The 15,245-nt window shown below is 39.1% G+C and overlaps 1 protein-coding gene and 1 non-coding gene across 4 annotated transcripts in view; both read right to left on the minus strand.

Moving 5' to 3' along the window:
- The window catches only part of NSD1 (nuclear receptor binding SET domain protein 1), a 146,792-nt gene that overhangs the window by 81,947 nt on the left and 49,600 nt on the right, over window positions 1–15,245 (minus strand). For all 3 annotated transcript variants that reach the window (XM_054717781.1, XM_054717782.1, XM_054717783.1), the window contains exons 3-5: window positions 14,568–14,703; window positions 12,201–12,373; window positions 6,605–9,164 (exon numbers count right to left, since the gene is read on the minus strand). In XM_054717781.1, coding sequence (XP_054573756.1) covers window positions 6,605–9,164; window positions 12,201–12,373; window positions 14,568–14,703 — 2,869 coding nt within the window. The remainder of the gene's footprint in view (window positions 1–6,604; window positions 9,165–12,200; window positions 12,374–14,567; window positions 14,704–15,245) is intronic.
- LOC114233497 (U6 spliceosomal RNA) lies at window positions 9,862–9,968 on the minus strand. The gene has a single exon (XR_003619641.2). It is a non-coding gene; the product is annotated as a U6 spliceosomal RNA (small nuclear RNA).

Raw genomic sequence — 15,245 nt, forward strand, 5'->3', positions numbered from 1 at the left:
TTAGCTCAGTGGATAGACATCGGCCTGCGGACTCAAGGGTCCCAGGTTCCGGTCAAGGGCATTTACCTTGGTTGCTGGCACATACCCAGTAGGGAGTGTGCAGGAGGCAGCTGATCGATGTTTCTTTCTCATCCATGTTTCTAACTCTCTATCTCTCTCCCTTCCTCTCTGTAAAAAAACAATAAAATATATTTTTAAAAAAAGAAAAAGAAAAAACTGACAACCCTTTAGCTCAGTGGTCGGCAAACCGCGGCTCGCGAGCCACATGCGGCTCTTAGGCCCCTTGAGTGTGGCTCGGCGTTAGAACCACTTCTTCAAAATAGACTCGCCCAAGCCGAAAACCGACTTCTGCGCATGGGCCACAAAGTTTCAATCGCACTGTACATGCGCGCCCGCACGTGGTATTTTGTGGAAGAGCCACACTCAAGGGGCCAAAGAGCCGCATGTGGCTCACGAGCCGCAGATTGCCGACCACTGCTTTAGCTAGATTAACTAAATAAAAGAAAAGAAGAGAAAAAGTCTTATCCCTTATAAACATTGATGCAAAAAATCTTTAACAAATACTAGTAATTTTGTGGAAGAGCCACACTCAAGGGGCCAAAGAGCTGCATGTGGCTCACGAGCCGCAGATTGCCGACCACTGCTTTAGCTAGATTAACTAAATAAAAGAAAAGAAGAGAAAAAGTCTTATCCCTTATAAACAATGATGCAAAAAATCTTTAACAAATACTAGTAAACTGAATCCAACAGGAGCACATTGAAAGGATTATGGCCTGGCCTATGTGGTTCAGTTGGGTGGGTGTCATCCTATGCACCAGGAGGTTGCTGGTTGATTGCAGGTCAGGACACATGCCTGGGTTGCAGTCTGAATCCCTGGTGGGGGCGTGCAGGAGGTGTTTTGCTCTCACATCAATGTTTTTCCTCTCTCCCTCTCCCTTCCTCTCTATAAAAAAATCAATAAGAAAGTATTTTAAATAAATACATAAATAAATGGATTATACACCGTGACCAAGTAGGATTCATTCCTGGATGGAAAGACAATTCAATATACAAAAATGAATAGATGCAATACAACATATTAACAGAATGAAGTAAGTCACATGATCATCTCAACTGATACAGAAAAGGCTTTACAAAATTCAATACTTTGAAAACTACAAAACATTGCTGAAATTAAAGACACAATGTAAAAGGAGTTGTGTCTTTTAATAAATGGAAAGACATCCTAAGTTCATTGACTGAAAGACTTCATAGCATCTATATGCCCATACTACCCAAAATCAATCTTCAAATTCACTGCAATCCTTATCAAAATCCCAATGGCATTTTTTATAGAAATAGAAAAAAAAAATCCACTCTAAAATTAACACGGAATCTCAAAGGATCCTGAATAACCAAAATAATTTTGACAATGAAGAATAACAATGGAGCCCCTAACCGGTTTGGCTCAGTGGACAGAGCGTTGGCCTGCGGACTGAAGAGTCCCAGGTTCGATTCCATGTATCTTGGTTGCGGGCACATACCCAGTAGGGAGTGTGAAGGAGGCAGCTGATCAATGTTTCTAACTCTCTATCCCTCTCCCTTCCTCTCTGTAAAAAATCAATAAAATATATATTTTAAAAAGAATAACAATGGAGGCTTCACACATTCTGTTTGCAAGACATCTTATAAAGTTACCAGGTGTACCTGTTAATAATGCAAATTTTTTTCAATAGATGGAGTTACACATATGTTGATATATATGCAATTTGATATGTATGCTATTTTGTTGTATTGACAACAAGCTTCAAAACTTCACCTCAAATTTTCTGAAGGTGTTAACATCATATATATTTTTACGCTTAAAAATGTCAAATTTTGTGCCAAAAAAAAAGAGCATTTGTGGGAAGTTTTAATTCATTACTTTATTTTGAAGAAAAAGTTATCGTATACTTTGGGAAGCTTATGGTGAACATGCTCCATCTCAAGACACTTGTGAACACTGGTTTAAACGCTTTAAAAGTGATGATTTCGATGTGAAAGACAAAGAACGTCCAGATCAACCAAAAAAGTTTGAAGACCAACAATTGCAAGCATTATTGGATGAAGATGCGTGTCAAAATCAAAAACAACTTGCAGAAAGATTAAACGTTGCTCAGCAAACAATTTCTGATCATTTACAAGCAATGGGAAAGATTTTAAAGGAAGGAAATGGGTGCCACATCAACTGAACAAAAGACAAATGGAAAACTGAAAAGTCATCAGTAAAATGTTGCTTCCACGGCACGAAAGAAATTCTTTTTTGCATCGAATTATGACGGGCGATGAAACCTGGATTTATTTTGAGAATCCCAAATGCACAAAACCATGGGTTGATCTAGGTCAACCATCAACATCGACTGCAAGGCCAAATCGGAAAGAAGACAATACTCTGCGTTTGGTGGGATCAGGAAGGTGTGGTGTATTATGAGCTTCTAAAACCAGGTGAAACCATTAATACTGATCGCTACCGACAACAAATAATCAATTGGAACCATGCTTTGATCGTAAAACCACCAGAATGGGTCAGAAGACACGGCAAAGTAATTTTGCTTCATGATAACACACCACCACACACTTCAAAACCAGTTAAAGACACGTTAAAAGATCTTGCCTGGGAAGTATGAACCCATCGCCGTATTCACCTGACCTTGCTCTCCTTCAGATGACCACTTGTTCTGATCAATGGTATACGCACTTTCTGAGCAGCACTTCAAAACGTACGAAGAGCCCTAGCCGGTTTGGCTCGGTAGATAGAGCGTCAGCCTGCAGACTGAAGGGTCCCAGGTTTGATTCCAGTCAAGGGCACATGCCCAGGTTGCAGGCTCGATCCCCAGTGGGGGGCGTGCAGGAGGCAGCCAATCAATGATTCTCTCTCATCCTTGATGTTTCTATCTCTCTCTCCCTCTTCCTTCCTCTCTGAAATCAATAAAAATACATATTTTTTAAAAAGTACGAAGAAGTGGAAAATTGGGTCTCTGAATGGTTTGCCTCAAAACAAGTTCTATTGGGACGGTATCCACAAATTACCTGAAAGATGGGGGAAATGTGTAGCTAGCGATGGACATTACTTTAAATAAAGCACTTTTGATGTTTCTCTTGAAATTATCATGTTTTCTTTGATTACAAAATCCGCATTATTAAGTGGTACACCTGGTACAGTAATCAAAGCAATATGAGCTTATCATTAAGATCAGACACAAGGATCAATGGAACAAAATAGAGAAACCAAAAATAAACCCTTACATGTATAGCCAAATTATCGATCCCCAGTAAGGGGCGTGCAAGAAGCAGTCAACTGATGTTTCTCTGTCATCAACTATAATAATAAAAGCATAATATGCTAATTAGACCGGCAGCTGGAGGGAAGCCCGGGTCCTGGAGGGAAGCCGGAGCTGACAGCCGGGGAAGGAAGGCCTACTCTTGCACGAATTTTTTGCATCAGGCCACTAGTTGATGTATAAAAATATATTTGGGGGAAAAAAAGAAAAGAAACATTTACTTAAGTTCTTTGCCCATTTTTACTTTTTTTTAAATATGTTTTTATTTCAGAGAGGAAGGGAGGAGAGAGGGATAGAAACATCAATGATGAGAGAGAAATATCAGTAGGCTGCCTCCTGCATGCCCCGTACAGGGGATGGAGTTCGCAACCTGGGCGTGTGCCCTGACCAGGAATCAAGCTGTGATCTCATGGCTCACAGGTCAATGCTCAACCACTGAGCCACACTGACTGGGTGAATAGATGTTTCTTCAAAGAAGATATACAAATGGCCCAAAAGCATTATGGAAAATGCTCAACATTACTAATTATCAGGAACTGTAAATCAAAACCAAAATGCGTTATCACCTTATACTTGTTATGAAAATAAAAAAATTAAAATAACAACTGTTGGCAAGGATGTGGAGAGATTGGAACCCTATAGCACTGTTGAAGCCACTGGAATAAAAGTATGAAGATTCCTGAAAACAATTTATAAAGAGAATTTTCATATGATTCTACAATACCACTTCTGGGTATATATCTAAAAGAATTAAAAACACACCCTGGCCAGTGTTGTTCACTGGTTAGAGCGTCAGCTGGCCCACCAAAGGGTCTCAAGTTCATTTCCAGTCAAGGGCACATGCCTGGGTTGCAGGTTTCATCCCCTGCCCTGGTCAAGCACTTGTGAGAGTCAATCAATGTGTCTCTCATATAGATGTCTCTCGAGAGTCTCTCTCTCTCTCAAAATTCAATGGAAAAAATATCCTCAGGTTAGGATTAACAACAACAAAAAAAAGCACAAAAAAAGTAGGTTTGGTTCATATAGAAAATAAGAGAATAATAATAAAAAAAATAAACTGTGTTTTGCATACTCACAACTGTAAACCCTACTTTAAAAAAGAAGGGAAAATCCTGTTATGTGATTGAACCTGAGGACACTACACTAAATGAAATAACCCAATCACAAAAAGACAAATACTACAACTCCATTTACATGAGGTAGCCCTAGCTGGTTTGGCTCAGGGGGTAGAGTGTCAGCCTGCAGACTGAAGGGTCTCAGGTTCAATTCTGGTCAAGGGCACATACAAGTTGCAGCTTGATCCCTGGCCCTGGTTGGGATGCATGCGGGGAGGCAACTAGTGTCTCTCACATCGATGTTTCTCTCTGTCTCTCCCCACTGTCCCTCCCTTTCACCCTCTCTAAAAATCAATGGAGAAAAATAAATAAATAAATAAATAAATAAATAAATAAATACCAATGGAAAAATATCCTTGGGTATTAACAACAACAAAATACATGAGGTATCTATAGCAATCAAATTCATAGGAACAAAAACAGAATGGCGGTTGCTAGGCTGGTCAAAGGAAGAAATGGAAAGTTATTGTTCAATAGGTATAGAGTTTCAGACATGCATGAAAAAGTTCTAGAGATCTGTTATACCAGTGGTCGGCAAACCGCGGCTCGAGAGCCACATGCGGCTCTTTGGCCCCTTGAGTGTGGCTCTTCCACAAAATACCATGGCCTGGGTGAGTCTATTTTGAAGAAGTGGAGTTAGAAGAAGTTTAAGTTTAAAAAATTTGGTTCAAAGAAATTTCAATCGTTGTACTGTTGATATTTGGCTCTGTTGACTAATGAGTTTGCCGACCACTGTGTTATACAACCATGTGCATATATTTAATCCTTTAAACTTGTTCAGAGGATACACTTATGTGTGTTTTTTTACAACAGTAAAAATGAAGCATTTATACATGCTAAGTAAAAGAACCAAACACAAAAGTACCACATATTGTATGATACCATTTATACAAAATGTACAGAATAGGCAAATCTACAGATTGGGGAGAAATGAAGGCAGACTGAAAAAGGGTACAAGGTTTCTTTCTGGGGTGATGCAAATGCTCCAAAATTGATTATGTTGGTGGTCACACTGGTCTGTGAATATACTAAAAAACACCAAAGTATAAACTTAAAATAGATGAATTTTATGCTTTATAAATTGTATCTCAATAAAGCTGTTTGAAAACAGAATTTAGTATAATAAATCTGAGAAATTAGTTGTATCCTCAATAACTACAATGTATTTATTAATATATTGAAAGACTCACTTTCCTTCTGCTGCTAAGCTAAGATACCCTGGCACTTCATTCTAAAACCTCATTCCAGAAATGATATAAGCCATCTAGGCCTTAGAATATTTCCATATTTCCCCCCCCCCCTTTTTTTTTTAATAAACCTCACCTGAGGATATTTTTTCCATTGATTTTCAGACAGAATGGAAGCGGGGGAGGGGGAGATAAAAACACTGATGTGAGCCCTAGCTGGTTTGGCTCAGTGGATACAGTGTCAGCCTGCGGACTGAAGAGTCCCCGGTTCGATTCTGGTCAAGGGAATATGCCCAGGTTGCAGGCTCGATCCCCAGTGGGGGGCGGGTAGGAGGCAACCGATCAATGATTCTCTCTCATCAATGATTCTATCTCTCCCTCTCCCTTCCTCTCTGAAATCAATAAAAATATATAACAAAAACAAAATTGATGTGAGAAAGATACATCGATTGGTTGCCTCCCACATGAGCAAAACCCAGGTACATGCTCTTGACCAGGAATCAAATCCCAGGACCCTTCAGTCTGAGGGCTGACACTCTAACCACTGAGCCAAACTGACCAGGGCCATTTCCATTTTTTCAAAGCAAGATGTCCCTTTTATGTATCTAACAGATGAACCTACCTTAAGTTGTGGTCAAAGGAAGCTTAACGTTCAATAAAATCTATTTGATTTCTGTAAACTAACAATTGAACTTAACTAGGCTCAGAGCTTCTCAACTACATACAATATCAGATTGAATCCAGAAAAATTTCACAGATTTAAAAGTAGGAAACACAACAAAATGTTCTGAAACTTACCAAAAACAAGAGCTTCTAATAAAGCATAATTTGTGAAAGTATATGGAAGGCTGGTCCTCAAAACTCAGACTCTTCAGCAATAGCCCTTTCTTTAAGTGATAATCCTTCCCTCACAATTTACACTTAGCCCTTCCATTAACAACTTCAAAGAAGATTATGTCATCACTTCCTCTAATTCCTTTCCATGACAGTCAGGAATTCTTACCTGGTTCAGGAAGCTCAGGCTGGGGAGTCAAAGTGGGAATTCCTGGCTCCTTTTCCATCTCCTCAGTGTTGGCACTGGATTTATCACAAACATTCAGCAGTGGCCCAACTGAATCGAAGTGGCCCGTGTGATTTGGATCTGTCAGCACATCCTCCAATATGTTCGTTGAAGGAGGAGGTCTATGCTCAGGGAACTCAACCCCCTTCTTTACAGGGTCAGCAGAAAGCGAAACCCCAAAGGAACCCTCAGAGTTTTCTTTCTCCCTACATCTGTTAGTGCGCTTACGAGGTTTAGTGCGCCTTTGGTTTAAACGCTGCCACCGCTTTTTAGGTACTACTTGATTAACACCATTGGGTTCATCATTTTCACTGTTCATTTCAGAGTCCAGCTCTGGACCTTTTCTGTTTTCAAAGATGGGGCCTTTTTCAATTTTATCAGGCTCAGACTGGTTGACTTTGTTGTCAAAATGAACATCGGAAAAATGGGCACTGTCTTCACTTAAGTGGCCCATTAATTGAAGGGGTTCTTCTTTAGCAGGGTCTTCTGCTCCAGCTCTCAAGGAGCCATTCTCTGAGGCTGCATTCTGTCTGTCTCCTGGCAGTGCAGCCTCTGGAATCACAGCTGGAACCCGGTTCAATTTTCTTTTGCGCTCTGTCTTTAAGGCTTTATGGTTCGCTGTGTTCTTTCCCATCTGACCTGAAAAACCATCTTGCAATTTGGATGATGGCTTTGATCGCCCACAGTTGCGCCTAGTAACACAGTTTGAACGACTCTTGCCAAAAGCAGGGAGGTCTCTTCTGTCAGACACTAAGCCAGGCAGGGAAGCAGACAACTCCCCAGACAGTGCAGAGTCACCCCCACTGGGGCTAGGATAGACTGGCTCCTGAGTGCCATCCCCATTTTTCTCTGAATTATGATTGGAGGCTCCTGAAACTAAGACCTTAGAAGTCCCTAGAGGACTACTGGTAGAACAGTCTCCAAGACCTGGACTCCGATAGGAGACCAAGTTTTGAGCAGTCATTAACCGTTGCTCCTTGGTCTTACTATCATGCATATCTTTCAACATCATTAGCAATGTACTGAATTTATAGTCTGGTTCAATAGGTATATGATTCTGACTAGAGGCAGAAGAAAAAAGTAATGGTTTTGATGGCTTTGATGTTCCAGATTCACTGACATCTTCACTTAAGGTTCTATAAGAGAGTTCTTTCAACTCAGACAGAACGTGTTTCACCACTGCTGTTTCTATATCATTCGAATCTCTGGTTTTCTCATGCATGTTGCTCAGTAGTTTTAGCCCATCCCCTTTCCCACTTTTGGAAATGCTGGCCAAAGGAGAGGCTTTGGTATCAGAAGAACAGCATTTCAAACTGCAGTCTTCATTTGTAACTGGAGGTTCTACAACTGGATTTTCTTTATGTTTGCACTTTATACTTCGGATCTTGGGCTGTTTGCTTTTCGAGTGTAACAGAGCTTGATTTGTAGCCCCACCCTTTATTAGTGAGTTCTCACTGCAAATGCTTGATGGGGTGTTGAATTTTGTAGAGAAACCATCATTTCTAAAATCCATTTGGGGTTTGCGGACAAGAGTGGACACTTTAAAATCAGAGAGATTAACCTGAGATGTCTCAGTTCCAGACTCTGCTGTCTTAGTACAATCTGTTAAGTGGTCTGTGAGTGAGTTAGTAATAAGGGACTTCTGCTTTGCTTTTACCTTAGTGTTTGTGGCAGGATACCTGGAATACTTTACCTTTTCATTTTTTTGCACAGACAACATGTTCTCTGTTCTATCAAAAGCATCTGTAATTTCAAGGACACTATTATCAGACTCTGAACTGTGATCTATGGGATCCAGATCACTGCTTCCATCATCAGAAGTGGTACAAATACTAATGGAATCACTTCGTTTTTCTTCATCACCTGCTTTAATATAGCAGAGCTGTACTTTTGAACTACACACCAGACCTCGCTGAAGTTTCTTCTTCTCCCCAGAACGTTTAGAAATCAAGGCACCCTCAGACAAGCCCAGTAAAGAGTCACAATTTGAAGTCTCAAATTCTTTCTTTGCAGGTTTTGCACAAGAAGAAAACAGAAAACTTCCTGGGGCGCTGCTGGCCCCTGTGAGGCTGTTTGCTATCCTGGAAAGTTCATTAGAGGCCTGTTTATCAGATACATCCCCAGAAATAAAGTTTATGCCAAGGTTCTCTGGAATCTTTCCCCTCCGTTCTTCCTTATTTGCTTCAAACTGCATGTGGCCCTTTTTCACACAAATCCTTTTTGGATTATCAGTGCTCTTTCTGGCTCGAGACTTAGCACAAGGCTTTTCCTTCTCATCTGCAGAATGTTCAGAGTCAAAAGCCAGAGATTTCAAGCAGCCATTAAGCAACAGGTCATGTTCTGATTCAGGATCATTTGTACAGTCCTCAAATGGCATATCCTCTTCACTGTCCAATTTGATTGAACTGCTGACACATTTTCGGTTCTTTGACCCTTTGGGAACATCATACTGTTCAGCAAGACCAACACTGGCTTCCCATTTACTCAAAATTTTCTGAGGAACCTTAAATTTAAAGGAGAAAAAAGTTATTACTTATCAAAGAAATAGGAGAAGAAAACAGGGAGATGTTCAATGAACCCTTCACAAATCAGTTTTTCAAAGTCTTATTGCACTTCTTCAAGGCCCTTTTATGGGACCAGTTAGGTGGTTAACACTTACAGCTCACCCAGAGCTTAATTAATGGAGATTCCTCAACACTACATTACCACTAGGATCTATCATTAGAGGAAAGGTTGATCTAATAAACCTTTCTCCATTCTCCCTGCCTTTGTAAGCACAAGAGTGGACCATAAGTTGGACTACAACATTACATTACTAGTTAACATCACATTACCAAATTAGGAAATAACCAGACCCTTCCAACTTATCCCTCTACACCTTAAATAATGATATATTTACTTCCCAACTTATGAAAGCCAAGCATTTGCTCAGCTGCATAAAAGAGAGAATAAAAAGCTAAATAAAGAAGATAAATATGAAAAAATGAGAACAAGAAAAATAAGTGGGTCAGACCTGTCCTAGGACACCTGAAATTTTAACCTCTGATTATCAGTAGGTCCTTAGCTAATTAAGATTCTTCTATACATGTTACATGCAACCTGGATTATAACTAAGCAGTCTCCTGGACTTAATGATGTCGTCCAGAGACACCAAAACACCCTGGGTATAACAAATTACACATGTTTTCTTCTTCTTCTTTTTTTTTATGGAACACTTCACGAATTTGTGTGTCATCCTTGTGCAGGGGCCATGATAATCTTCTCTGTATCGTCCCAATTTTAGTATATGTGCTGCTGAAGCGAGCACGACATATTCTTATCTTGATTCCTCACAGTATGAGGACATTAAGACTCTATGAATATACCCAACTTTCCAGGCCCTTTTTTCTCTCCTTGGCTTCATACAATAGATATTAGTCATGGTTCTAACCATCACTTAGTGTTCACAAATTACTTTAATACTTGTGAAAGGGATGTTCTGCTGAGCATGTAAAAATTCAGGTCACTCTATAGGTAGCCTCCTCTTATAAAGCAATAAACTGATCATCTGGTTTATTTTACAAGCAAACACATACCTGTTAATTCTCAGAAGTGTGACCAGAGTAATTAAATTTTCCAGAACCTGAAAGATCTAATGAACTCCTCAGAAAAGGGAGTTGTTTAATCTATACAGCTAAAGGCTTGGCACAAAAACTCTTGACACCATCTGACCGACTACCACCCAAAGTATTAGAAAGGATATACTTATTAGCCTTCTTAATCCTAACAGCAGCAAATGCTAGTTGTTTTAGAGTAGTGGTCGCCAACAGGTGGTCCGCAGACCACTGGTGGTATGTGAGGTCCAAAAGGTTGGTGACCGCTGTTTTAGAGCATAATCCTTATGCCATATTAAATATTTATAATTACTTCGAATCCACACAATAGTTGTACAAGAATGTATGATGATTACACTAGTTTTTGAGTTGGAGACACTAGTCCTCAAAGAACATAAATTAGCCCTGGCTGATTTTGCTACAGTTGGTAGGGCATCAACCCATGCACCAAAGGTTGCTGGTTGGATTCCCAGTCATGGCACATGCCCGAGTTGTGGGCTCAATTCTCGGTAAAGGGCATGCGGGAGGCAACAGATCAATGTTTTGCTCTCTCTCACTCTAAAACTCAATAAAAATATTTTTAAAAAGAACTCACCCTGGCTGATTTTGCTCAGTGGTTAGAGCGTTGGCCCGCAGACCAAGGGGTCGCAGATTCAATTCCTGGTCAAGGTCAAGGGTACATACCTCGGTTGTGAGCTCAATCCCAGTCAAGGGGCATGCAGGAAGCAACCCATCAATGTCTCCATATCGATGTTTCTCACCCCCCACCCCACTTCCACTCTATCTAAAAATTAATGGAAAAATATCCTCAGGTGAGGATTACAAAAAATTTTTTTTAATAAATAAAAAGAACTCATTAAAAATAGCAGGGACTGCATATCGATTCTAAATTATCCTAGTCATGATTTCAAAGAGTCTCAAGTTCGATTCCCAGTAAAAGGCACATACCTAGGTTGTAGGTTCGATCCCTAGCCCTGGTCAGGGAATATTTGGGAGGCAACCAATTGATTTCTTTCTTTTTTTCTTTCTTTCTCTCTTCCTCCCTCCCTCCTTCCCTCCTTCCTTCCTTCCCCCTTCCACTCTATCTAAAAATCAATAAAAAAAATAATATCCTCAAGTGAGGATTAACAAGCAAAAAGAAACATAACCAGGTATGGCCCTGGCCGTTGTTGCCCAATGGTTAGAGCGTTGGCCTGCATACCAAAGTGACACGGGTTTGATTCCAGATCAAGGGCATATACTGGTGTTGCAGGTTCGATCTCCAGCCCTGGTTAGGTCATGTGGGGGAAATATTCATCAGCTGCCTCCCCTACACGCCCTGACCAGGAATTGGGGATAAACCAATCAATGTGTCTCTCTCACATTGATGTTTCTGTCTCTCTCTTCCTCCCTCCCTTCCTTCCAATCTCTCTAAAAATCAATGGAAAAAAATATCCTTGAGTGGAGATTAACAAAAAACAAACAAACATAACCAGGTATGAAACTACAATCTTAAGCACTAATAACTGAACACAAAAATAAAAATAAACAAAACAAAAACGTTTAAAGCTTTATCTTTCCCATTTTTTTCTATCTTTCCCATTTTTAAAAGAAATAATTAATCCAGAGAGTAAGAGAAATTTCATTTTGATGATCAGTTTCTTTTTACATAAGATATTACCAAAGAAGATTGGTTTTGTCATTTTGTACTGTCACATCTAAGTGACATGGCAAAAATTAACTGTAATCATTTCTCAAAAAATTGAGTATAAATATTTGGAAGGCTAGCCCCATCTCATCCCTACAAAAAAAACTTGCTTTCTACCTATTTTCTCACAAATATCCATCAACTTATATTTCAAAAATAGCATCCTTCTTCCTTGCCTCCTCTCTGCCGACCCTCCAGAAGATAATTTGAGAGGCTTTTGTTCTTTCGTGTACGTGTGTATTTTGTTTTGTTTTTTTACCTTATGCCTATATCCTTTTTCTTTTTGCTTCCCTCTTCTCCTAAGGACAGGTAGCTCTTCAAACTGATGCCTGCCTTCAAACATGACAATTGCTTTTCCAGCTACCCAGGCTCTCTCAGAAGGGTCTCCAAAAGCTTCCACATAGTACTGTCGATAAGGTCTCCGATTGGAAACTAGATAAGGATAAAAAACAGTGTCATTACTTTAAAAAGATGACTGTTCATCATCAAGATAACACCCCCACACACACACCACTGTCGCCAAAGAAGCCTCTGTCACCAAAGAAGCCCCCCAAAAAATCAATAAGCTAAAAAACCTGCAAGACAAGAAACTTTGACGTAGGTCAGATAGAAGGGGAAAAAAATGTTTAATACGTTTTTATTGATTTCAGAGAGGAACAGAAAGGGAGAGATAGAAACATCAATGACAGAGAATCATCAATCAGCTGCCTCCGACACACCTCCCACTGGGGATAGAGCCCAAAATCTGGGCAGGTACCCCAACTAGAATCGAACCATGACCTCATGGTTCATAGGTCAACACTCAACCACTGAGCGACACCGGCGGCCAAGATACCTTTTTTTTAATCCTCACCCGAGGAGATATGTTTTTATTTATTTGAGGGTGAGAGAGAGAGAGAGAGGAACATTTATCGGCCGCCTCCCCTACACGCCACTACCAGGAATTGGGGATAAAACCTGCAACCTCTTTGGAGTATGGGACAACACTCCAACCAAACAAACCACATGGCCAGGGCAAGATACCATTTTTAAAAAAACAGTGAATTGTAAAGGTCTTTGGGCAACTCAATATTCAATATGCAATATATAAAATCAAATCTACCAATCCCACTTTTGGTAAATCATCCTACAGATAAATGGACATGTATATATGAAACACACAGTTATTCTTTACAGCATTACTTGTGTGTACACACAAACACATGTATGTATACACATGTATGTATGCATGCATCTTATCTTTACAACACAAGATTAGAAACAAGTTAACATCCATCAACAGGGGAATTGGTTATATAAAGTATAGCATATTCAAAAAGTGGAAGAACTATGCAGCTGTAAAAAGAAAAAAAAGAAGGAAGTTTTAATGTACTAATAGGGAAAAACTCCAAGTAAAAAAAAAAGCTACTGTGGAACAAACATACAATATGCGACTTTTATGTTAAAATTAAAAGGGCAGGTATGGTAAGAGATCAACCGAAGGACTTGTATGCATGCATATAAGCATAACCAATGGACACAAGACACTGGGGGGTTGGGGTGAGGGCATGTGCTTGGGGGTGGGGGGGGGGCGGGGGAAGGTCAATGGGGAAGAAAAAGGAGACATATGTACTACTATTTGTAATACTTTAAACAATAAAATTAAATTAAAAGGGTAGGGATATGAGAATATATGTATATTTATAGAAACATTCATAACAATTGGTTTGAAAGGAAGGGTAAAGAATGGAACAGATCAACCCCTGCTGGTTTGGCTCAGTGGATAGAGCGTTGGCCTGTGGACTGAAGGGTCCCAGGTTCAATTCCAGTCAGGGGCACAGGCCCAGGTTGCAGGCTCGATCCCCAGTGGGGAGCGTGCAGGAGGCAGCCAATCAATGATTCTCTCTCATCATTGATGTTTCTACCTCTCCCTCTCCCTTCCTCTCTGAAATCAATAAAAATATGTTAATAATAAAAGAAACATTTTTTAAAAAGAATGGAACAGATCAGAGAAAAGGAGGGAATAAGATGAGTTTTTGAATCTTGTGCATATATAACCTATTCAAAAACTAAAAAATATATTAAAACTATAGTAAAATCATAAACCATCTTAACAGAAAAAAGGGAGCAAGATCAATTTTCAGATCCTATCTTATAGCATTTTAATGATAAATCATCTGAGATTCAAAGAGACTAAGTAATATAACAGTTATTAATGGTAATATTCTAAATCAAGATTTTAAAATTTGAAATAATTTATAACTTATACTCATTTTTATAACTGTTTTAGCTTTAACAAAAAAAAAACACACACACACACACACACAATATAAAAATTGAAGATTAAAGTAGAAAAACAAATATACTGAAAAGGATTCTAGACAATGTAAACTTCAGGTAAAGCCTGACATTTTCCTGGCATCTACAGATAGAATAATTGAAAAAGTTTAAATTATAGAGTAAAATAAAACAAACATATAAAAAAATCCAAAAAGGAAAAATAAATTAATAATAACCCATTCATGAAGTGCTCAAAGGTAAAAATAGATTATTGCTAAAGGCAACAAAAATTGGGTTATACTTAAGGGAACTGCGAGTTTATAATTCCAAACTGTTTTTTATCATGTGAAATCAACTGAAATATTACCTTTCATTTTTGAGTGTGTGTTAATCAACGGATCAGAACAAATCCTGCAGGGCCACCATGGGCGTCTCTTGAATTTTGCCCAGATGAGATCTCCAACTTCATACTTCAGTGGCGTTGACTTTTTCTTGGGTTGACACTTCAGACAGACAAAACATCGGCATCAATAAGAATCAAACTTTTTCCCATTAGCCTTCTAAGAAAGCAATGCCTAAAAAATTCTAGATAAAAACACTCCAGCTTAACAATAATTACAACTAATATGCTTTGTCTTAATTGTTCATAACATAGACCTTTATACAGTAGTAAATCTTAACTTGTATTTGTTTTATATAAGTAATCTATCCATATTCTGGGAAAATAAATCAGCTATTTTAATTTATAAAGAACTAAAAACTGAAATAAACAGAAACATACCAAGGAAAAGATTATCTTTGCCCTAGTCCTCGGATCACAACACAACATGGGGGGGCGGGGGGTAGAAAATTATAAAAAGAAATTGTAACAATGTCAAGAGACTGTGATTCCAGTACGTTATTTGTCAACTATATGTCAATAAAACCAGGGTGGGGAGTAGACTGTGGTTCCTTCTGAAGGTGATAGTCTACATCCTTCCCAAACAAACAGACATCCTATTTATTAATGAACAATAATGGAACAAATGATATAATCCTGAAAGGT

This window comes from Eptesicus fuscus, chromosome 6 (genome assembly GCF_027574615.1).
Source record: "Eptesicus fuscus isolate TK198812 chromosome 6, DD_ASM_mEF_20220401, whole genome shotgun sequence".
Lineage (NCBI taxonomy): Eukaryota > Metazoa > Chordata > Mammalia > Chiroptera > Vespertilionidae > Eptesicus > Eptesicus fuscus.